Consider the following 23200-nt stretch of genomic DNA (forward strand, 5'->3'; position numbering starts at 1 on the left):
ACAGGGCTGAGCCTCTGTATACCTCCCCGTCAGGCACTTGGGGAGTGGCCCCGCCCCCTCCTCTAGCCCCGCCCCCTGTGTCCTGGCAGGCGCCAGGATAGAAGCTCAGCCCTATCTCAGAGCTCGTAACTCCGCCCATCCCAGTCCCGGCTGCCCATTTGTGGCCCCGCCCACCTCCCCCTCCCAGCTTGGACTAGGGGAGAGGCTCAGCCCCGCCCTCTTGAGCAGGAGCCACGCCCACCCCTCTAAGCCACACCCACCTTTCCAGGGAGCACTGAGTCATATTTTTTCTGGAAAGGGGGCGGGAGGCCAGATAAGTTTGGGAACCACTGGGTTAAACCCTGGACTGCTGACCTGAAGGTTGGGTTGCTAACCTAAAGGTTAGCGGTTTGAATCTATGCAATGGGGTGAGCTCTCATCTGTCAGCTCTAGCTTGCGGGGGGAAATGAGAGAAACCTCCCAGCAGGACGGCAACACATCCGGGCATCCCCTGGGCAACGTCTATGTAGACGGCCAATTCTTTCGCACCAAGATGTTCTCAAGTCGTGTCTGACGCGATAAGAAAACAAACTCAATTACTCCCCCCATGCTCCTGCTGCTGCCCACTTGCAAGGCCTCTCTTTCCTGGAAGGGAATCAGGCCGGACTGGTCTTGTTGCATTCCTGCTTGTCCAAACTTGGGACTTTTTTTTATTGAGGGGGGATAAGGTCAAGCAGAGCCCAGGAATCTTGCAGAGCCGGACCCACTGAGTCGAGGGAGCTGTGCCTTGCAAACCTCCCCCCGCCCGAACCCATGAAAAGGAAACATGGCAAAGACATGATGCGCAGTGGCAGGGAGTTTATGGCTCCCCAAGCCCTGGTTCCAGCCTCCCTCCCTCCGCCTGCCTTTCTCGTTCCACCCTCGATGCAAACGCCTCGCAAGGCAACGTGGGCCTAAAAATAGCACCCACGAGGCAGCTTTTTTGGCCACGGGGAGGGAAAAAAAAGCAGCACTGCAACAAAGCCCCCTTTCCCCCTTTTCTCTTCTGCCTTCAGGGTTTTCTGGCTGTATATCTGCAGCTGCACAGGACCCTCTGGGGCTTCTCCGGTCACCATCCTTAGAAAGGCTTCAGGGCTGCAAGAGGGTTTCGGCCGAGACGAGGAAAGAGCAGAAAATGCTCAGAATGTGGAAGAGCCAGAGCGGAGAGTCCCTGCCCAAGAAAGAGAAAGAAAAAGAGCAAACACAGAGCGAAGGCACAAGGACAAGGTCCTCGAACCCACAGCTGCGTGACAAAGGCCCCTTCCATACAGTTGTGTATTGAGCTGGATTATGCGGCAGATACTCCAGTTTAAAGCAGTTGTTTACATGTTCGAAAGGATGACACAAAAGGGAACAGGCTTGTTTCCTTCTGCCCTTGGAGACTTTGGACTCAAAAGACAGCAGGAGAGATTCGGCCTGAACATAAGGAAGGACTGTAAGAAGAGCTGTGTTCACCAGTGGAACTCTTTGCCTCAAAGTCCAGGGGATGGCCATCTATCAGGAGGGACTGACTTATGTGTCTTCCTTTCTGGCAAAATGGGATTGGATAGGATGTCCTTTGGGAGTCTCTTCCAATGCTATGACTCTATGAGAGGCTGGATGGCCATCTGTCAGGAGGGATTGAATGGTGTAGTTCCTTCCTGGCAGAAGAGGGTTGGATTGGGTGGCCTCCGGGGATCTCTTTCAACTCTAGGACTTGTTGAGGGTGTCGTCGCTCCTTCACCAGTTCCTGCAGAGAAGATTACGTCAATGCATGTGGGTTGCAAAGTCAATGCCCATGGATTGCAAAGTCAATGCATGTGGGTTGCAAAGTCAATGCCCATGGATTGCAAAGTCAATGCATGTGGGTTGCAAAGTCAATGCATATGGGTTGCAAAGTCAATGCATGTGGGTTGCAAAGTCAATGCATGTGGGTTGCAAAGTCAATGCATATGGGTTGCAAAGTCAATGCATATGGCTTGCAAAGTCAATGCGTATGGACTGCAAAGTCAATGCGTATAGGTTGCAAAGTCAATGAGTATAGGTTGCAAAGTCAATGCGTATGGGTTGCAAAGTCAATGCATATGGGTTGCAAAGTCAACTCATATGGGTTGTAAAGTCATGGGTTGCGAAGTCAATGCAAATGGGTTGCAAAGTCAACACATATGGGTTGTAAAGTCATGGGTTGCAAAGTCAATGCATGTGGGTTGCAAAGTCAATGCATATGGGTTGCAAAGTCAACGTATATGGGTTGCGAAGTCAACGCATATGGGTTGCAAAGTCAATGTATATGGGTTGCAAAGTCAATGTATATGGGTTGCGAAATCAACGCATATGGCTTGCAAAGTCAATGCATATGGCTTGCAAAGTCAACGCATATGGCTTGCAAAGTCATTGCATATGGGTTGCAAAGTCAACGCATATGGGTTGCAAAGCCAATGCGTATGGGTTGTAAAGCCAACGCATATGGGTTGCAAAGTCAATGCATATGGGCTGCAAAGTCAACGCATATGGGTTGCAAAGCCAACGCGTATGGGTTGCAAAGTCAACGCATGTGGGTTGCGAAGTCAATGCGTATGGGTTGCAAAGTCAACGCATGTGGGTTGCAAAGGTGCGTGGCCCCTTTCCAAGAAGAGTCCCTTTGTCCTAAGAGTCCTGCTTTCCATCCCTGTCTTGTGTTCCTTTGCTTTAAGGTCCAAACTGGAGTTGCCCGGCGCCGGTCGGAAGCCGTCTTGGGGGCCAAGGTGGGGGTCTTGCCTTAGGAGACGACGCAGCGGCAGCGCCTGCTGCACGGGGAGCGCTTGCAGCAGCAAGGGCAACAGCAGCAGCAGCCCCCGCCTTTAGGGCCCCTGCTGTCCCCGCCGCCTGCGGCCTGCTGGCTCTTCCAGTGGAAAGGCTCCGGAGCAGCGGCCCCGCGGTTGGGCAGGGAGAGGCTGGCGTAAGGGTTGAAGGGCTGGGCCCAGGACTCCCGCGTGGGGACCCGGGGGCCCTCCGTGTAGGTGGGCAGGGGGCTGGGGCTGTAGAGCACGGCGCCCGGGGCCTGGTCCTCGCCCAGGGAGTAGCGGAGGAAGTCCTCCTTGAGCTGCGCCCGCGGGAGGCTCACGCTGGCATAAGGGTTCTTGATGGTCACCCCGCGGTCCATGGATCTGCCCAGGGTCAGCCAATCACCTGTCAGAGAGAGAGACAGAAAGAGAGAGAGGGTGGTTTTAATTAAGCATCCCCTCTTTTGCTTGATAATAATAATAATAATCAGAAACTCCTCAAAACACAGCAAAGAATCAGTACAAGAAAACCGCACTACAAACTAGAGCTGACAGCTGGCACAACCCAGGGAGACTCATTGTCCCCTCTGCTTTTCATTATCGCCATGATCCCTCTGTCAACAATCTTACAAAAAACAAATCTCGGCTATCAAACATCTAAGAAATCTCACAAAATTTCACATCTGATGTACATGGATGACCTGAAGCTGTATGGGAAAACGGAAACTGAAATCCAGTCTCTGACCAACACTGTCTGAATTTTTAGCACTGATATCAGCATGGAGTTTGGTTTGGAAAATGTTCGACAGTGGCATTGAAGAAGGGAAAAATCATTGAAAGTGAGGGCATAAATATGCCTAATGGCCAAACGATAAAGTGTCACCACCCAGAGGCCTATAAATATCTGGGCATACTACAGCTGGACAACATCAAGCATGAACATGTGAAAACTGGTCAGCAAAGAATACACACAAAGGGTCAGAAAAATTCTCAAAAGCAAGCTCAATGGAGGCAACACTATCAAGGCCATAAACACCTGGGCCATACCTGTCATAAGATATACTGCTGGCATCATAAACTGGACACAGATGGAACTGGAAAATTTGGACAGAAAAACAAGAAAACTCATGACCATTCATCATTCACTGCACCCTCGCTATATCTGCCTAGAACATCAGGGGGCAGAGGACTCTTACAAGTCAAACAAGCCGTCAAAGAAGAAGAACATGCCCTGGCAGAATATGTCAAGCAAAGTGAAGAACCTGCTTTGATTGAAGTCCAAAATCAGAAACTCCTCAAAGCACAGCAGACAAAAAATCAGTACAAGAAAATCGCACTACAAACTAGAGCTGAAAAGCTAGCACGACAAAACATTGCATGGAAAGTTCCTTGACAAAATTGAAGGAAAAGCTGATAAGGAGAAGACCTGGCTCTGGCTCACGAATGGGACCCTGAAGAAGGAGACAGAAGGCCTGATCCTTGCAGCCCAGGAGCAAGCCCTCAAAACAAAGGCCGAAAAATCAGCTGATGACCCAAAATGCAGACTGTGCAAGGAAACCGACGAAACCATGGATCATATCCTCAGCTGCTGTAAGAAAATCGCACAGACAGACTACAAACAGAGGCACAACTATGTGGCCCAAATGATTCATTGGAACTTATGCCTCAAGTACCACCTCCCAGCAGCAAAGAACTGGTGGGATCACAAACCTGCAAAAGTCTTGGAAAACGAGCACGCAAAGATACTGTGGGACTTCCGAATCCAGACTGACAAAGTTCTGGAACACAACACACCAGACCTCACAGTTGTGGAAAAGAAAAAGGTTTGGATCATTGATGTTGCCATCCCAGGTGAAAGTCGCATTGAGGAAAAACAACAGGAAAAACTCAGTCGCTCTCAGGACCTCAAGATTGAACTTCAAAGACTCTGGCAGAAACCAGTGCAGGTGGTCCCGGTGGTGATGGGCACACTGGGTGACGTGCCAAAAGATCTCAGTCGGCATTTGGAAACAACAGACATTGACAAAATTACGATCTGTCAACTGCAAAAGGCCACCCAACTGGGATCTGTGTGCATCATCCGAAAATACATCACCCAGTCCTAGACACTCGGGAAGTGTTCGACTTGTGATTTTGTGATACGAAATCCAGCATATCTATCTTATTTGCTATGTCATAATATAATATTACTAGCTGTGCCCGGCCACGCGTTGCTGTGGCTTAGTCTGGTGGTGTTGGTCAGTCTACATTAGGTTGTATTTATGCTGTGACCTTCTTTATACTCACATTAGTAGTAGTATTTGAAGTCTGTTACCTTCTTCAATTTTTGTGTTGATTGATAATTGCTTGAGATCCCTGTTGTCTTTGGTTTGTTGTTAGTTGTAATGTCTGATTCTGCTGAGTGCAGTTTATATTTTTATTGTGGTACAATAGTCCTTTTTTTGTTTTGCCTGTGTAGGTGTTTATTATTATTGTTGTTGTTGTGGTCATGAAGGTTGGATAAGTTAGATGCTACTGTATTGTTTTTTGGAGGCCCAGTGTAGCACTGACTGGCCTCTCAGCCTCAGTGCCTGGCTGTTTCTTGCCTGTGATGGTGTTGATTCTTATTGTTGTTGTTGTTATTGTTATTATTGTAATTGTTTTTTTGGAGGCCAAGTGTGAATGTAGGGATTGGGGAGGTGGATGAGTTGTGTTGTCAAATTTGGTATTTGTTATAGTCACAATGCGTTGTTGTGAGTTTTGTGGGTCCGGATTGTGGTTTTGTGGTGTAGTTGTGTTGTTACAACCGGGAGAAAAGGCTTTTGTGTTGTGTTGTCAAGTTTTGTATTTCTGGGGCGTTTAGTTGTGCACCAAGTTTCGTATTTCTGAGTGGTTTAGTTGTGTTGTTATAGTCACGATGCATTGTTGTGAGTTTTGTGGGTCCGGATTGTGGTTTTGTGGTGTGGTTGTGTTGTTACAACCGGGACGCAAGACTTTTACGTTGTGTTGTCAAGTTTTATATTTCTGGGGTGTTTAGTTGTGTGCCAAGTTTCGTATTTCTGGGGCATTTAGTTGTGTTGTTATAGTCACGATGCGTTGTTGTGAGTTTTGTGGGTCCGGATTGTGGTTTTGTGGTGTGGTTGTGTTGTTACAACCTGGAGGGAAGGCTTTTGCGTTGTGTTGCCAAGTTTCGTATTTCTGGGGCGTTTAGTTGTGTTGTTATAGTCACAATGCGTTGTTGTGAGTTTTGTGGGTCCTGTGTGGTTTTGTGGTGTGGTTGTGTTGTTACAACTGGGAGGCAAGGTTTTTGCATTGTGTTGCCAAGTTTTGTATTTCTGGGGCGTTTAGTTGTGTTGTTATCGCATGATGCGTTGTTGTGAGTTTTGTGGGTCCGGATTGTGGTTTTGTAGTGTGGTTGTGTTGTTGTAACCGGGAGGCAAGCCTTTTGCATTGTGTTGCCAAATTTCGCATTTCTGGGATGTTTAGTTTTGTTGTTATAGTCACTGCGCAAACAACTTTATCATTTTATATATATAGATTATTATTATTAATAATAATAATAATACAGTAGAGTCTCACTTATCCAAGCCTCACTTATCCAAGCCTCTAGATAATAAAGCCATTTTTGTCGTCAATGTTTTCAATATATCGTGATATTTTGGTGCTAAATTCGTAAATACAGGAATTAAATCATAACATTACTGTGTATTGCCTTTACATAAAATAATATTTAAAAAAATCCAAATCTGACTGCAACAACAACAAGAACAACAATAATACAGTAAAGTCTCATCCAAGCCTCGCTTATCCAAGGTTCTAATTCATCCAATGCATTTTTGTAGTCAATATTTTCAATACATCATGATATTTCAGTGCTAAATTCGTAAATACAGTAATTACAACATAACATTACTGCGTATTGAACTACTTTTCCTGTCAAATTTGTTGTATAACAAGATGTTTTGGTGCTTAATTTGTAAAATCATAACCTAATTTGACGTTTAATAGGCTTTTCCTTAATCCCTCCTTATTATCCAAGATATTCGCTTATCCAAGGTTCTGCCGGCCTGTTTTGCTTGGATAAGTGAGAATCTACTGTGTATATCTATATATATAAAAGGGTAATGGAATCACGGCACCGGACAAAACAACTAAACTGAACGCCCCACAACCTTGAAAATTGACAGCACAACCTCTCATCTATGCCTCTACGTTCATACAACAAAAAGAAAAGAAAAATTAAGTCCTAGCCACAGCAACGCGTGGCCGGGCACAGCTAATATATATATATATATATATAAAAAAGTGATGGCATCACGGCGACCCACAAAACAACAAAACTACAGGCCCCCAACCTGGAAATTTGACAACACAACCCATCATCCACGCCTCTAGGTTGATACAACAAAAAGAAAAGAAAAATAAAGTCCTAATTAGAGGGAGAGCAATAATTGTTTTTATCCAATTGCTGCCAGTTAGAAGGCTAAGCTCCACCCACTTGGTCTCCTAGCAACCAACTCAGCCAAGGGACAGCCAGGGTTCAGTTAGGGGACAGGCAGATTTAGGCCTCAATTAGGATTCTTCCACAGATTATCTAATTTGCACTGGATTATATGGCAGTGTAGACTCAAGGCCCTTCCACCATACTTCGCCACAGCAACGCGTGGCCGGGCACAGCTAGTGTGTGTGTGTGTGTGTGTGTGTATGTGTGTGTGTGTGTGTGTGTGTGTGTGTGTGTGTGTGTGTGTGTGTATATATATATATATATATATATATATATATATATATATATCTGTGGAATGATGTCCAGGGTGGGAGAAAGAAAGAATTCTTGTCTGCTTGAGGCAAGTGTGAATATTGCCATTGGCCAACTTGATTAGCACTGAATAGCCTTGCAGTTGCAAAGCCTGGCTGCTTCCTGCCTGGGGGAATCCTTTGTTGGGAGGTGTTAACTAGCCCTGATTGTTTCCTGCCTGGAGACTCTACTGTAATAAGAATTCCAAATCTGAACACTGAGACCTCAAAGTGAATCCCAGACTCTTAGAGATGAGGGGCTCCTAAAGACCACCCAGTCCAACCTCTGCAGGGCAGAAAGACACAATGAAATCTCTCTAGAGAGATGCCCCTCCAACCCCAACAATGGATTGTACATTCAAGAAGCCCTTGCCATGTTTAGGAGGCCTTTCTTCTCTTGGTTTCCCCCCAATACTCTCAGAAAACGAGCCCAATCTTGAAGGTGTCCGCTCACCTGTCTGCTTCCTCCTCTCCGGGCGAAATGTCCGAGTCTCCTTCAACCAAAGGCTCCCTCCTAAATCTTGGTCTGAGCTTCCTAATCCCCATTATCTGGGTTTCTCTCTTGATGGATCTCAGGGGCTTTTCAGCCGAAACCAGAGGCCGTCCTGGAAGATTCCACCTCAAACACCTCTGTGCAAATAAAGAGACTTTTCCAGAACGAGGACTCAACTGGATTCTGGCTTCAAAGGCTCGGAGAAGGTGTTTCCAATCTCTGCTCCCGAGGCATCGCCTCCGCTCTTTTTGTGAACATTTCAAATTAAATCTTAATTAGTTTAATGTCTTAGGACAACCTCGGTGGCCTGAGGCCTAGGGATCGTAGTGAGAATGATATATGTGATCGCTTTTGGGCTTATTTATATTTATGTAATTTGTATTTTATGCAAAATGTTGATTTATGAGTTACAGAAGAGTCTCACTTACCCAACATAAACGGGCTGGCAGAACGTTGGATAAGTGAATATGTTGGATAATAAGGAGAGATTAAGGAGAAGCCTATTAAATATCAATTTAGGTTATGATTCTACAAATTAAGCACCAAAACATCATGTCATACAACAAATTTGACAGAAAAAGTAGTTCAATATGCAGTAATGCTAGGTAGTAATTACTGTATTTATGAATTTAGCACCAAAATATCATGATGTATTGAAAACATTACTACAAAAATGTGTTGGATAATCCAGAATGTTAGATAACCGAATGTTGGATAAGTGAGACTCTACTGTATATGTTGGGCTGGGGGAAGATGATGGTTATCTGTATTATAGTTTTTTTTATTTTGTTCACTATGGGAAAAACGAGGGATAAAAGTAAATAATAATCATCATCATCATCATCATCATCATTATCATCACACAGTCCTAAACGCTTGGGAAGTGTTCGACTTGTGATTTTGTGATACGAAATCCAGCATATCTATCTTGTTTGCTGTGTCATAATAAAATAATAATAATAATAATAATAATAATAATAATAATAATAATAATAATAATACATCACACAGTCCTAGACACTTGGGAAGTGTTCGACTTGTGATTTTGTGAAACGAAATCCAGCATATCTATCTTGTTTGCTGTGTCATACAACGTCGTTGTGTCAATAATAATAATAATAAATCACACAGTCCTAGACACTTGGGAAGTGTTCGACTTGTGATTTTGTGATACGAAATCCAGCATATAATAATAATAATAAAAATCATCATCATCATCTTCATCATCACACAGTCCTAAACGCTTGGGAAGTGTTCGACTTGTGATTTTGTGATATGAAATCCAGAATATCTATCTTGTTTGCTGTGTCAGACTATTTCGTTGTGTCAATAATAATAATAATAATAATAATTTGAGATTAATTAATTTCAGATCAGGGAACTTCCTGCAGATTGCGCTTAAAGGGACAGAGGACAGGTAAGAGCAAGGACAGTCCAACCCCATTCTGCCACAAAGGAAGGCACCATTTGACCACTCCCAACAGATGGCCAGCCATCGATATGAGACACAGAAAGACAGATATAATTGAGATAGGTCTCTGTATATGAGAAATATATAACCTTATAATAGAAGAGACCCCTAAGGCCCGTCCAATCCAAACCCCTTCTGCCATAATGGAAGACACCATCAGAGCACTCCCAGCAGATGGCCATCCAGCCATAGATGAGACACAAAAAAGAGAGATGATAGGCAGATATAATTGAGATATATATCTGTATATAATCCTAGAACTGGAAGAGACCCCTAAGGGCGATCCAGTCCAACTCCCTTCTGCCATAAAGGAAGACACCATCAGAGCACTCCCAACAGATGGCCATCCAGTCATAGGTATGAGACACAAAAAAGAGAGATAATCGGCAGATATAATTGAGATAGATATCTGTATATAATCCTAGAACTGGAAGAAACCCCTAAGGCCCACCAAGTCCAACCTCCTTCTGCCATAAAGGAAGGCACGATCAGAGCACTCCCAACAGATGGCCATCCAGCCATAGATGAGACATAAAAAAGAGAAACGATAGGCAGATATAATTGAGATAGATATCTGTATATAATCCTAGAACTGGAAGAGACCCCTAAGGGCAATCCAGTCCAACCCCATTCTGCCATAATGGAAGACACCATCAGAGCACTCCCAACAGGTGGCCATCCAGCCCACTCAGTGTTGAAGACAATGACTACAGGGTGACACCACTAGAATTACTCTGGCTATGGGATCTTGCAAAGCCTTGAGCCTTCTGGCATGTCAGTAAACTACAAATCCCACCGTTCGGTAGCCATGGCGCTCAAAGTAGTATCAAACTGCATTAACTCTGGATCTCAAGGAGGGCTTTGTGGCCGAGAAGTGCAACCTCATTCCTGGCCTTGGGCTGGGCTGCTTAAATCAATATTTTCGAGGCTTTCTGCATGGTTTGCACCCTCCCTTTATAACAAACACAGGCATGAGGTGTCCTCTGGACAGCAAAGCTATTTAAAGGTGTCCCGAGATAAGCAGAGGAATGCACGGACTGCACTTTCCATTTTGGACGGACCGATAAGGCCTTGCTGCTCCATCACAGGTAAAGGTTCAACAGGTGTGATACTGCTCCGCCCACACCTTACCTTTGCCCCACATTGGATGCGCCATTGCGCCCAAGATGGCCCAGGAACCTGGTGAAATCCACCAAAGTAGGCCCATTCCAGACCATAATATGCCCCATAGGAAAGGAATATATCTACCATATATACTTGAGTATAAGCTGACCCGAATATAAGCCGTGGCACCTAATTTTACCACAAAAAAACTGGGAAAACATTGAGTCCAGCATAAGCCAAGGGTGGTAAATTTCAGAAGTAAAAACAGATACCAAAAATTACATTAATTGAGGCATCTGTAGGTTCAATGTTTTTGAATATTTACATCAAGCTCAAATTTAAAATAAGACTCTCCAACTCTGATCCAATCATAATTTTCATCTTCTTCAATGTAAATGTGCTTATGTATCCTTTTAATAATAATAGAGTAAAATACGACATGTAATAATAATAACAAATACAGGAAAATAATACAAATAATAATAAATTGAGTAAAATAATAAATGCAACAATAATAATAATGAGATCAGAGTGAAATAATAAATGTATTAATAGGGTTGTTGTATGTCTTTCGGGCTGTGTGGCCATGTTCCAGAAGCATTCTCTCCTGACGTTTCGCCCACATCTATGGCAGGCATCCTCAGAGGTTGTGAGGTATGGAGAAAACTAAGCAAAGAGTTTAATATATATCTGTGGAAAGTCTAGGGTGAGAGAGGTCAGTGTGAATGTGTAGTTAATCACTTAAATTAGCATTGAAAAGCTTATCTGCTGTCTTCTTCCTGCCTCTGGGGCATCCTTTGTTTAGAGTCGTTAACTGCCCTTGGTTGATTCATGTCTGGAAACCCTCTGTTTTCAGAGTATTGCTTTTTATTTACTGTTCTGATTTTTGAGTTTTGTAATACTGGTAGCCAGATTTTGTTCATTTTCATGGTTTCTTCCTTTCTGTTGAAGTTGTCCACATGCTTGTGGACAACTTCAACAGAAAGGAAGAAACCATGAAAATGAACAAAATCTGGCTACCAGTATTACAAAACTCAAAAATCAGAACAGTAAATAAAAAGCAATACTCTGAAAACAGAGGGTTTCCAGACATGAATCAACCAAGGGCAGTTAACGACTCTAAACAAAGGATGCCCCAGAGGCAGGAAGAAGACAGCAGATAAGCTTTTCAATGCTAATTTAAGTGATTAACTACACATTCACACTGACCTCTCTCACCCTAGACTTTCCACAGATATATATTAAACTCTTTGCTTAGTTTTCTCCATACCTCACAACCTCTGAGGATGCCTGCCATAGATGTGGGCGAAACGTCAGGAGAGAATGCTTCTGGAACATGGCCACACAGCCCGAAAGACATACAACAACCCTGTGATCCCGGCCATGAAAGCCTTCGACAACACAATGTATTAATACATTTAATAATAATAATAATAAAAATACATAATAATAAAAATAGAGTAAAATAAATGTAATAGTAGCAACAATAATAGAGAAAAATAATAAATGTAATAATACCAATAATAATAGAGAAAAATAATAAATGTACCATATATTCTCAAGTATAAGATGACCGAAATATAAGCCAACCAGGACACTCACCAGAGTACAAGCCGAGGGGGGCTTTTTCAGTCTTAAAAAACGGGCTGAAAAACTAGGCTTATACTTGAGTAATATCTCTATCTGTCTGTCTGTCTATCTAGATAGATAGATAGATAGATAGATAGATAGATATAGAATATCACCTTGATTAGCATAATTATTAATAATTATTAGTAATTTTATTACAGTAGAGTGTCACTTATCCAAGCTAAACGGGCCGGCAGAAGCTTGGATAAGCGAATAACTTGGATAGTAAGGAGGGATTAAGGAAAAGCCTATTAAATGTCAAATTAGGTTATGATTTTACAAATTAAGCACCAAAACATCCTGTTATACAACAAATTGGACAGAAAAGGTAGTTCAATATGCAGTAATGTTATGATGTAATTACTGTATTTACGAATTTAGCACCAAAATATCATGATATATTGAAAACATTGACTACAAAAATGGCTTGGATTATCCAGAGGCTTGGATAAGCGAGGCTTGGATTAGTGAGACTCTACTGTATTATTTAATCCTGACAAGGCGGGGCCTGGATTTGTAGAATCAATATAGGAAATGGGGAAGGCCTGGCCAAAGCACAATCGAGCTCTGTTTGGGAACCGACTTCGAAGGGGTGACATGGCTCTGTTCTCAACATGTGCCTAAAGTGCAACGTCAAGGTTTTTTAGCTTCCTTCCCTTGACCTGAATCATCGAATAGCACACAGAAACAAACATCATCAGGGCAAAGGAGGTCCACACAATCACAGGTTCCGATCCTGCCCACCTCGCAGGGTTGTTGGGATGGCAAAGAAGGGCTCTCCCTTGGATTTCCTTACCTGGAGGGGGCTGCCGGTGTCCGTTGTCCGCTTCGTCGGCTCCACTTCACCTCTGGCACGCCCTGAGGCTTCCACCCTCACCTGTGTTGTTGCCACCTCCAGGCCCCTCCTTCTCTTCTTCTCCTCCTTTCGCTCTTTTTCACTCTTTCCTTCCTTCTTCCTTTCCAGCCCCGATGAGGTCACTCCCTCCTTGTTTGCCTTGCCATTCCGCCTTCGTGGGGCCCTGGGAAGGGAAACACGGCACCTCTGAGCACGTGCAGAGTGCCTTTTGCGGCGCTGAACACCACTGTCCTCCTGCAATGGAAAAAAATTGGAATATTGTCTTTTATTATTGTCTTTTATTACAACAATAATAATAATAATGCCCAAGCTCTTCTGTGGGCATTATTATTATCATAAATTAGAAACTCCTCGAAGCACAGCAGACAAAAAAACCAGTACAAGAAAACCGCACTACAAACTAGAGCTGACAGCTGGCACAACAAAACATTGCATGGAAAGTTCCTTGACAAAATTGAAGGAAAAGCTGATAAGGAGAAGACCTGGCTCTGGCTCACGAATGGGACCCTGAAGAAGGAGACAGAAGGCCTGATCCTTGCAGCCCAGGAGCAAGACATCAGGACAAAGGCAATGAAGGCCAAGATCGAAAAATCAGCTGATGACCCAAAATGCAGACTCTGCAAGGAAACCAACGAAACCATTAATAATAATAACAATAATAATAATAATAATAATAATAATAATAAAAATAATAATTTTATTTTTATACCCCGCCTCATCTCCCCGAAGGGACTCGGGGCAGCTTACATGGGGCCAAGCCCGGTCATCAATAATATAAAAACAAAGAAATAAAACAAATCAAACAACAATAAAACAAGTCATTAAAAATCACCTACAAAACATAATGATAAAATCTTGGATAACATCTAAAGGAAACCATGGATCATATCCTCAGCTGCTGTAAGAAAATCGCACAGACAGACTACAAACAGAGGCACAACTATGTGGCCCAAATGATTCATTGGAACTTATGCCTCAAGTCCCACCTCCCAGCAGCAAAGAACTGGTGGGATCACAAACCTGCAAAAGTCTTGGAAAATGAGCACGCAAAGATACTGTGGGACTTCTGAATCCAGACTGACGAAGTTCTGGAACACAACACACCAGACATCACAGTTGTGGGAAAGAAAAAGGTTTGGATCATTGATGTCGCCATCCCAGGTGACAGTCGCATTGATGAAAAACAACAGGAAAAACTCAGCCGCTATCAGGACCTCAAGATTGAACTTCAAAGACTGGCAGAAAACAGTGCAGGTGGTCCCGGTGGTGATCGGCACATTGGGTGCTGTGTGAAAAGATCTCAGCTGGCATTTGGAAACAATAGGCATTGACAAAATTACGATCTGCCAACTACAAAAGGCCACCCGACTGGGATCTGCACACATCATCCGAAAATACATCACACAGTCCTAGACACTTGGGAAGTGTTCGACTTGTGATTTTGTGATACGAAATCCAGCATATCTATCTTGTTTGCTGTGTCATAAAATAAAATCATTATTATTATTATTATTATTATTATTATTATTATTATTATTATTATTATTATTTCCATCATTTCTATCCCGCCCTTCTCACCCGAAGGGACTCAGGGCGGCTTACAAAACTGGCAGAATTCAATGCCAATATACAACAATACAATACATAAGCAATTAAAAACAGATTTAAAATAATACAAAATACTTGAGCCATTCATCCACAAAAACCTTGTACATAAACCTTAGTCCAGACCGAGTCGAAGCCAACAAAACTTATTCTTTGAATACTTGCTCGCATAGCCATTATGGTATTCTGTTCTATTACTGGGCTGCTGTGAGTTTTCCAGACTGTATGGCCACGTTCCCGGAGCATTCTCTCCTGACGTTTCGCCAACATCTATGGCAGGCATCTCAGAGGTTGTGAGGTCTGTTGGAAACTCGGCAAGTGCAGATCAAAGGACATGAAAGGCACTGCAGACTAATCCAACCAGACTAATAATCCACCTTGGCCACCTTGATTAGCATCGAATGGCTTTGCAGCTTCAAAGCCTGGCTGCTTCCTTCCTGGAGGGATCCTTTGTTGGGAGGTGTTTGGGACAGTAAATAAAGAATAGCTAATCAGGATAATAAATAAAAGACAACACTCAGAAAACAGGGGACTTCCAGACAGGAAACAATCAGGGCCAGCTAACACCTCTCAACAACAACAATAATAATAATAGTAATAATTGTGATTTTGTGATACAAAATCCAGCATGTCTATCTTGTTTGCTGTGTCATACAATAAAATAATAATAATAAAACTTTATTTATACCCCGCCACCATCTCTCTACAAGGACTTGAGGCGGCTCACATGGGGCAAAGCCCGGTCAACATAGTTCACAGAAGTAACGACATAAATACATTTGCCCAATATACACAAGTTAAAACACAATAAGGTAATAACACAAGAGTTAATACAACAATAATAATATCAAAAAAAGGATTCCCCCAGGCAAGAAGCAGCCAGGCTTTGAAGTTGCAAGGCCATTCAATGCTAATCCAGCTGGCCAATTGCAACATAGAATGCTTCTGGAACATGGTCATATATATATTAATTAATATTATATTATAATATATTATTATTATTATTATATATTAATACTAGCTGTACCCAGCCACGCGTTGCTGTGGCAAAGTGGTGGTGGTATTGGTTAAAAATTGTTGTGTAATTTTTATTTGACTTTATTTGCATTTTTTATTAATTTTATTGTAAGTTATATATTTATTTATTATATTTTCTTGTATTATTTTTAGTTATTTTCTGTTATTATAGTATAGTATACTATACTATAGTATTATAGTATTTTATTGTATTAATTTTTAGTGTTTTTTATTATTTTTTATTGTGTTGCTAGGAGACTAAGTTGGAGGAGCTTAGCCTTCTAACTGGCAGCAATTGGATAAAAGCAATTATTCCTCTCTCTCTAATTAGGACTTTATTTTTCTTTTCTTTTTGTTGTATCAACCTAGAGGTGTGGATGATGGGTTGTGCTGTCAAATTTCGAGGTTGGAGGACCTGTAGTTTTGTTGTTTTGTGGGTCGCCATGATGCCATCACTCTTTTATATATACAGTAGAGTCTCACTTATCCAACACTCGCTTATCCAACGTTCTGGATTATCCAACGCATTTTTGTAGTCAATGTTTTTAATACATCGTGATCTTTTGGTGCTAAATTCGTAAATACAGTAATTACTACATAGCATTGCTGTGTATAGAACTACTTTTTCTGTCAAATTTGTTGTATAACATGATGTTTTGGTGCTTAATTTGTAAAATCATAACCTAATTTGATGTTTAATAGGCTTTTTCTTAATCTCTCCTTATTATCCAACATATTCACTTATCCAACATTCTGTCGGCCCGTTTATGTTGGATAAGTGAGACTCTACTGTATAGATTAATTAATATATAATAATAATTAATATATAATAATTATACGTATTACTTTAAGATTTTAATTGATCACGGAATCCTATCCGTGTTACAAAAATTAATTTGCGACGTGGTGCAAGTCTGAATACATGTTTGTAATAATAATAATAATAATAATAATAATAATAATAAAACTTTATTTATACCCCGCCACCATCTCCCCAACGGGGACTCGGGGCGGCTTACATGGGGCCATGCCCAGAACAGTACAATATAGCAAAATATAAAACAACATATCACAATACAATTAAACAATACAATAAATAATCATATACACTGCAACACAAAATCTATAAATATATATATAAAACAGGGCGGGCCGCATAAGACACTTAATTAAAACTTGGGGTGAGAAAAGGATAAGAATATAATCACGGAGACCAGGGACATAAGATAAAAACAATCTAGAGGGTAGATGATGGGGGAGTAACAAAAGAAGTGTGTAATAGTTACTCTCCGAAAGCACATCGGAAAAGCCAGGTTTTTAAATCTTTCCTGAAGGCTAAAAGAGTGGGGGCTTGCCTAATTTCGATGGGCAGTGAGTTCCATAAACGGGGGGCCACAGCAGAAAAGGCCCTCTCCCTTGATACGTAATGATACGGTTTAATTATACCTTTCCTATCTGCGGCCGGAAGAAGATTACATTGTAATGCTGTCAATGTGTATTAGACAGTGGGCCCTGTGCCACCACCTCTCACCACCAGGGGTCACCACAGGTCCCCCTTTTTTAGAAGCACTCTATGAGTCTCTCTCCGCAGGGCAAGAGCGCCCCCTGGTGGCAGGGAGGAGCCCTCTGCACAACAGCCCTGCACGGGAGGCAGCCAGCCTTCTTCCCTGCTCAGATCCATGCACAAAAATAGTCAAGGGGCTCTGGCATCCTTTTGCCAGTCTCCAACCTGGGCCAAGGACATCGTGGACTATTTAATCCATCACCATACAATTATGTATACCAGGGGTCCCCAAACTAAGGCCCGGGGGCCGGATGCGGCCCTTCAAGGTCATTTACCTGGCCCCCGCCCTCAGTTTTATAATATTATATTTTTATATCAGTTTTAATAATATAACATATTAATAATATATTTAACACACTGGTGGCACAGTGTGTTAAGGCACTGAGCTGCTGAACTTGCGGACCAAAAGGTCCCAGGTTCAAATCCCGGGAGCAGAGTGAGCGCCCACTGTTAGCCCCAGCTCCTGCCAACCTAGCAGCTCGAAAACATGCAAATGTGAGTAGATCAATAGGTACTGCTCTGGCGGGAAGGTAACAGTGCTCTATGCAGTCATGCCGGCCACATGACCTTGGAGGTGTCTATGGACAACACAGGCTCTTCGGCTTAGAAATGGAGATGAGCACCAACCCCCAGAGTCGGTCATGACTGGACTTAACTTCAGGGGAAACCTTTACCTTTTTATAGACATATTATATTGATAATATTATCACTTTATACAATATAATACTAATAATAATATCATATAATAATATTAATTATATGTTATATATTACATATAATATTACAGTATAGTTGTATAGTTCAGTATAGTAATATATAATTCTAATATTGTACTATGCTAATAATATAATATATTGTATGTATGTACAGTTGCTCTGAGTCCCTTTCAGGGTGAGAAGGGTGGGATATAAATGTAATAAATAAATGTAGTAAATGAATAAATAAATAATTTTAGACTTAGGCTCACCCAAAGTCTGAAATGACTTGAAGGCACACAACAACAACAATCCTAATTAACTTGACTATCTCATTGGCCAGAAGCAGGCCCACACTTCCCATTGAAATCCTGATAGGTTTATGTTGGTTAAAATTGTTTTCATTTTTAAATATTGTATTGTTCTTTCATTGTTGTTGTTATTTTGCATTACAAATAAGACATGTGCAGTGTGCATAGGAATTTGTTCGTTTTTTTTCAAATGATAATTCGGCCCCTCAACAGTCTGAAGGATTGTGGACCGGCCCTCTGCTTTAAAAGTTTGAGGACCCCTGATGTATACCATCTGCAGTTAAATCAGAGTTGGAATGGATGGCTCTTCGGGCCTCTTCCTACTAGGATTCAATGATATACATATATATGTAATATCTATCTATCTACAGTAGAGTCTCACTTATCCAAGCTAAACGGGCCGGCAGAACCTTGGATAAGCAAATACAGAGCAAAAGAGACAGGAAGGAAACCCTTCCAAGCCTGAACATGAGCCAAGAGGGTGATGCAGCAGCTCAAAAGGCCAATACGATTCCAGGCTGAAAATAAAGGATAATAATAATAATCAATAATAATACCCCCCCTCCCCGCACACTGGTGATGGGCACACTGGGTGTCGTGCCAAAAGATCTCAGCCGGCATTTGGAAACAATAGACATTGACAAAATCACAATCTGCCAACTGCAAAAGGCCACCCTACTGGGATCTGCACGCATCATCCGAAAATATATCACACAGTCCTAGACACTTGGAAGTGTTCAACTTGTGATTTTGTGATATGAAATCCAGCATGTCTATTTTGTTTGCTGTGTCATACAATAAATAATAATAATAATAATAATAATAATAATAATAATAATAACAACAATAATAATACAGTAGAGTCTCACTTATCCAAGCTAAACGGACCAACAGAAGCTTGGACAAACGAATATCTTGGATAATAAGGAGGGATTAAGGAAAAGCCTATTAAACATCACATTAGCTTATGATTTTACAAATTAAGCACCAAAACATCATGTTATACAACAAATTTGACAGAAAAAGTAGTTCAATACGCAGTAATTCTATGTAGTATTTGCAAATTTAGCACCAAAATATCACGACATTGACTACAAAAATGCCTTGGATAATCCAGAATGTTGGATAAGCGAGTGTTGGATAAGTGAGACTCTACTGTATATATGTAATATCTATCTATCTATCTATCTATCTATCTATCTATCTATCTATCTATCTATCTACCATCTATTCTGTCTCTCTATCTTGTCTGTCTGCCTATCTATCATCTATCATCAATTCTGTCTGTCTGTCTGTTCTGTCCATCTATCTATCTATCTATCTATCTATCTATCTAATCTATCCATCTATCTGTCAACTCTATCTATCTATCTATCTATCTATCTATCTATCTATCTATCTATCTATATACAATCATGTCTATCTATCTATATATCTATAGCTTTCATATCTATTTATATAAATATATCTATCTATAAAGCAATCATATCTGTCTCTCTGTCTAAATATCTATCTATATAGCAATCATGTCCATCTATCTGTCTATCTGTCTATTGATCTAGGTAGCTATCTATACAGCAATCATATCTGTCTGTCTGTCTATTATCTATCTATATAGCAATCATATCTATCTATCTATCTATCTATTATCTATCTATCTAGCAGTCATGTCAATGTCTGTCTACATATCTATATAGCAATCCCACCTATCTATCTATTTATCTACGTATCTATCTTCATATCTATCTATATAGCAATCATATATCTCTGTCCGTCTATCTATCTATATAGCAATCATATCTATCTATCTATCTATCTATCTATCTATCTATCTATCTATCTATCTATCTATCTATCTATCTATCTAGCAGTCATGTCCATCTGTCTATTATCTATCTACATAGCAATCATATCTATCTATCTATCTATCTATCTATCTATCTATCAGTCATGTCCATCTGTCTATTATCTATCTATATAGCAATCATATCTATCTATCTATCTATCTATCTATCTATCTATCTATCTATCTATCTATCTATCTATCTAGCAGTCATGTCCATCTGTCTATTATCTATCTACATAGCAATCATATCTATCTATCTATCTATCTATCTATCTATCTATCTATCTATCTATCTATCTATCTATCTATCTATCTAGCAGTCATGTCCATCTGTCTATTATCTATCTATATAGCAATCATATCTATCTATCTATCTATCTATCTATCTATCTATCTATCTATCTATCTATCAGTCATGTCCATCTGTCTATTATCTATCTATATAGCAATCATATCTATCTATCTATCTATCTATCTATCTATCTATCTATCTATCTATCTATCTATCTATCTATCTATCAGTCATGTCCATCTGTCTATTATCTATCTACATAGCAATCATATCTATCTATCTATCTATCTATCTATCTATCTATCTATCTATCTATCTATCTATCTATCAGTCATGTCCATCTGTCTATTATCTATCTACATAGCAATCCTATCTATCTATCTATCTATCTATCTATCTATCTATCTATCTATCTATCTATCTATCTATCTATCTATCTATCTGTCATGTCCATCTGTCTATTATCTATCTACATAGCAATCCTATCTATCTATCTATCTATCTATCTATCTATCTATCTATCTATCTATCTATCTATCTATCTATCTATCTATCTGTCATGTCCATCTGTCTATTATCTATCTACATAGCAATCCTATTTATCTATCTATCTATCTATCTATCTATCTATCTATCTATCTATCTAGCAATCATATCTGTCTGTCTACATATTTATATAGCAATCCCCCCTGTCTATTTATCTACGTATCTATCTTCGTATCTATCTATATAGCAATCATATGGAGCCTCCAATGGCCTAGGGGATAAAAGCCTTGTGACTTGAAGGTTGGGTTGCTGACCTGAAAGCTGCCAGGTTCAAATCCCACCCGGGGAGAGCGCGGATGAGCTCCCTCTATCAGCTCCAGCTCCATGCGGGGACATGAGAGAAGCCTCCCACAAAACATCAAAAACATCCAGGTGTCCCCTGGGCAAAGTCCTTGCAGACGGCCAATTCTCTCACTCCAGAAGCGTTGCTTCTGACACGAAAAAGAAGCAATCATATATCTGTCCGTCTATCTATCTATCTATCTATCTATCTATCTATCTATCTATCTATCTATCTATCATATCTATGGCTGTATGGCCATCTGTTGGGAGGGTTTGGATGGTGCCTCCTGCCTGGCAGAAGTGGTTGGACTGGGTGGGCTTTGTGGGGTCCCTTTTATGATTCTGTGCAGCTCAGTAGAGCCTCCTTGTTCAACACAGGCATCCTTTCCTCGCCTCTGGTAGACTGCCACTGAGCAGGGAGGATGCAGAGGCTCTGCCGGGGGTTGTGGCAGCACAGGGACCCCAGGGAGGCCACTCTACCCCTCCCCTTGTTGCCTGTGCCATCCTCCCCGTGCTGGCGCTCCTTCCTGCCAGGCCTCTTCCTTGCTATTTTTGCCCGCATCCCTTTCGGCTGCCTCTGCGTCACCAAGTGCCAACTCCGCTGTCAGATAAATAAAGCTCTGCTCTTGAGTGGCCCAGGGAGCGCGGGCATGGCGCTTTGCAGGCTAAACACGCCCGGCTCTTTAAGCCACTCCTCACAGGGCTTGTTCCCTGACCCTTGCTCCTTTCCACGCCACCTCTTGCTTGCATTTGGTGCAAACCAGTTCAGAGGCCTCTCGCCTGCCCTTCCTCCTGCTTTTCTGCCCCAAGTGGGAAACCTTTTGCCCCGAAAACCAAAGCCGACTGGTTCTTCGAGGAAACAAGGCCAAGGGTTGCGTGGAAAATGGGGGAAACGGTGGAAAGAGCATGCGGATGTCCCTTTCCGGGCCCTGTTTGCTCAGAAAAACAGGTAAGACTGGTCCGGAGGGACATTTTTTGGGGGGAGAAGTGGAGCCCGGTGCGGGTGCTGGGCCCTGTTTCCAAGCACAAATCCCTCTCAATCATATCTATCCTCTCTCACTGTCGTGGCTAATATATCTATGGCAGGCTGGCCATCTGTCAGGAGGGCTTTGATGGTGTCATGGGATTGGACTGGATGGCCTTTGGGATACAATAATACATCTATTGGTCATCTCTCTCCTAATCATCGTTATGGCTGGATGGTCATCTGTCAGGAGGGCTTTGATAGTGTCTTCCATGATGGAATGGAATCGGACTGGATGGCCTTTCAGATCTCTTCCAGCTCTATAATGTATCTATGATATATTTATCTGTCATCTCTCTCTCAGTCATAATATGGCTGGATACATTTCCCTCTATCATATCTATCTATCCATCATCTCTCAATCATACCTATGGCTGGCTGGCCATCTGTTGGGAGGGCTTGGATGGTGTCTTGCTTTCTGACAGAAGGGGGTTGGATTGGATGGCCCTTGGGAGTCTCTTTTGACTCTAGGATTCTCTATATATCATGTACACTTATATATCTCAATCGTATCTATGGCTGGAAGGCCATCTTTTGGGAGGGACTGGATAGTGCCCTGCTTTCTGGCAGAAGGAGGTTGGACTGGATGGCTTTTGGGGTCCCTTTCGACTCTAGGATTCTCTATTTATCATATACATGTATATATCACAATCATATCTATATATCTCGATTGTTTCTATAGCTGGAAGGCCATCTGTCGGGAGGGCTTGGATGGTGCCTTGCTTTCTGGCAGAAGGGTGTTGGACTGGATGGCCTTTGGGGTCCCTTCCGACTCTAGGATTCCCTAAATATCATAGTCTAGGATTCTATGCCAAATAGATAATATGTCATCATATTTATTATGTGGCTGGATGGCCATCTGTCAGGAGGGCTTGGATGGTGACTTGATTTCTGGCAGAAGAGGTTTGGACTGGATGGCCTTTGGGGTCCCTT

The 23200-nt window shown here is 41.7% G+C and overlaps 2 protein-coding genes across 5 annotated transcripts in view; both read right to left on the reverse strand.

Moving 5' to 3' along the window:
• Window positions 1-649: 649 nt before the first annotated feature.
• Window positions 650-13163, reverse strand: cysrt1 (cysteine rich tail 1). Its single transcript, XM_062959140.1, has 2 exons — window positions 13026-13163; window positions 650-3165 (listed from the first exon to the last, which is right to left on the reverse strand). Exon 2 carries the CDS (start codon window positions 3137-3139, stop codon window positions 2756-2758), a length of 384 nt encoding a protein of 127 aa, XP_062815210.1. The 5' UTR covers window positions 3140-3165; window positions 13026-13163; the 3' UTR covers window positions 650-2755.
• Window positions 13030-23200, reverse strand: part of ndor1 (NADPH dependent diflavin oxidoreductase 1) — a 71453-nt gene continuing 61282 nt past the window's right edge. Inside the window, exon 15 of one of the 4 annotated variants that reach the window (XM_062959124.1) lies at window positions 13030-13319. In XM_062959124.1, coding sequence (XP_062815194.1) covers window positions 13165-13319 — 155 coding nt within the window. In that variant the 3' untranslated portion in view covers window positions 13030-13164. The remainder of the gene's footprint in view (window positions 13320-23200) is intronic. The other 3 variants (XM_062959130.1, XM_062959127.1, XM_062959128.1) reach the window with 3 other exon arrangements.

Source organism: Anolis carolinensis, unplaced genomic scaffold, assembly GCF_035594765.1.
Source record: "Anolis carolinensis isolate JA03-04 unplaced genomic scaffold, rAnoCar3.1.pri scaffold_7, whole genome shotgun sequence".
NCBI classification, from domain to species: domain Eukaryota; kingdom Metazoa; phylum Chordata; class Lepidosauria; order Squamata; family Dactyloidae; genus Anolis; species Anolis carolinensis.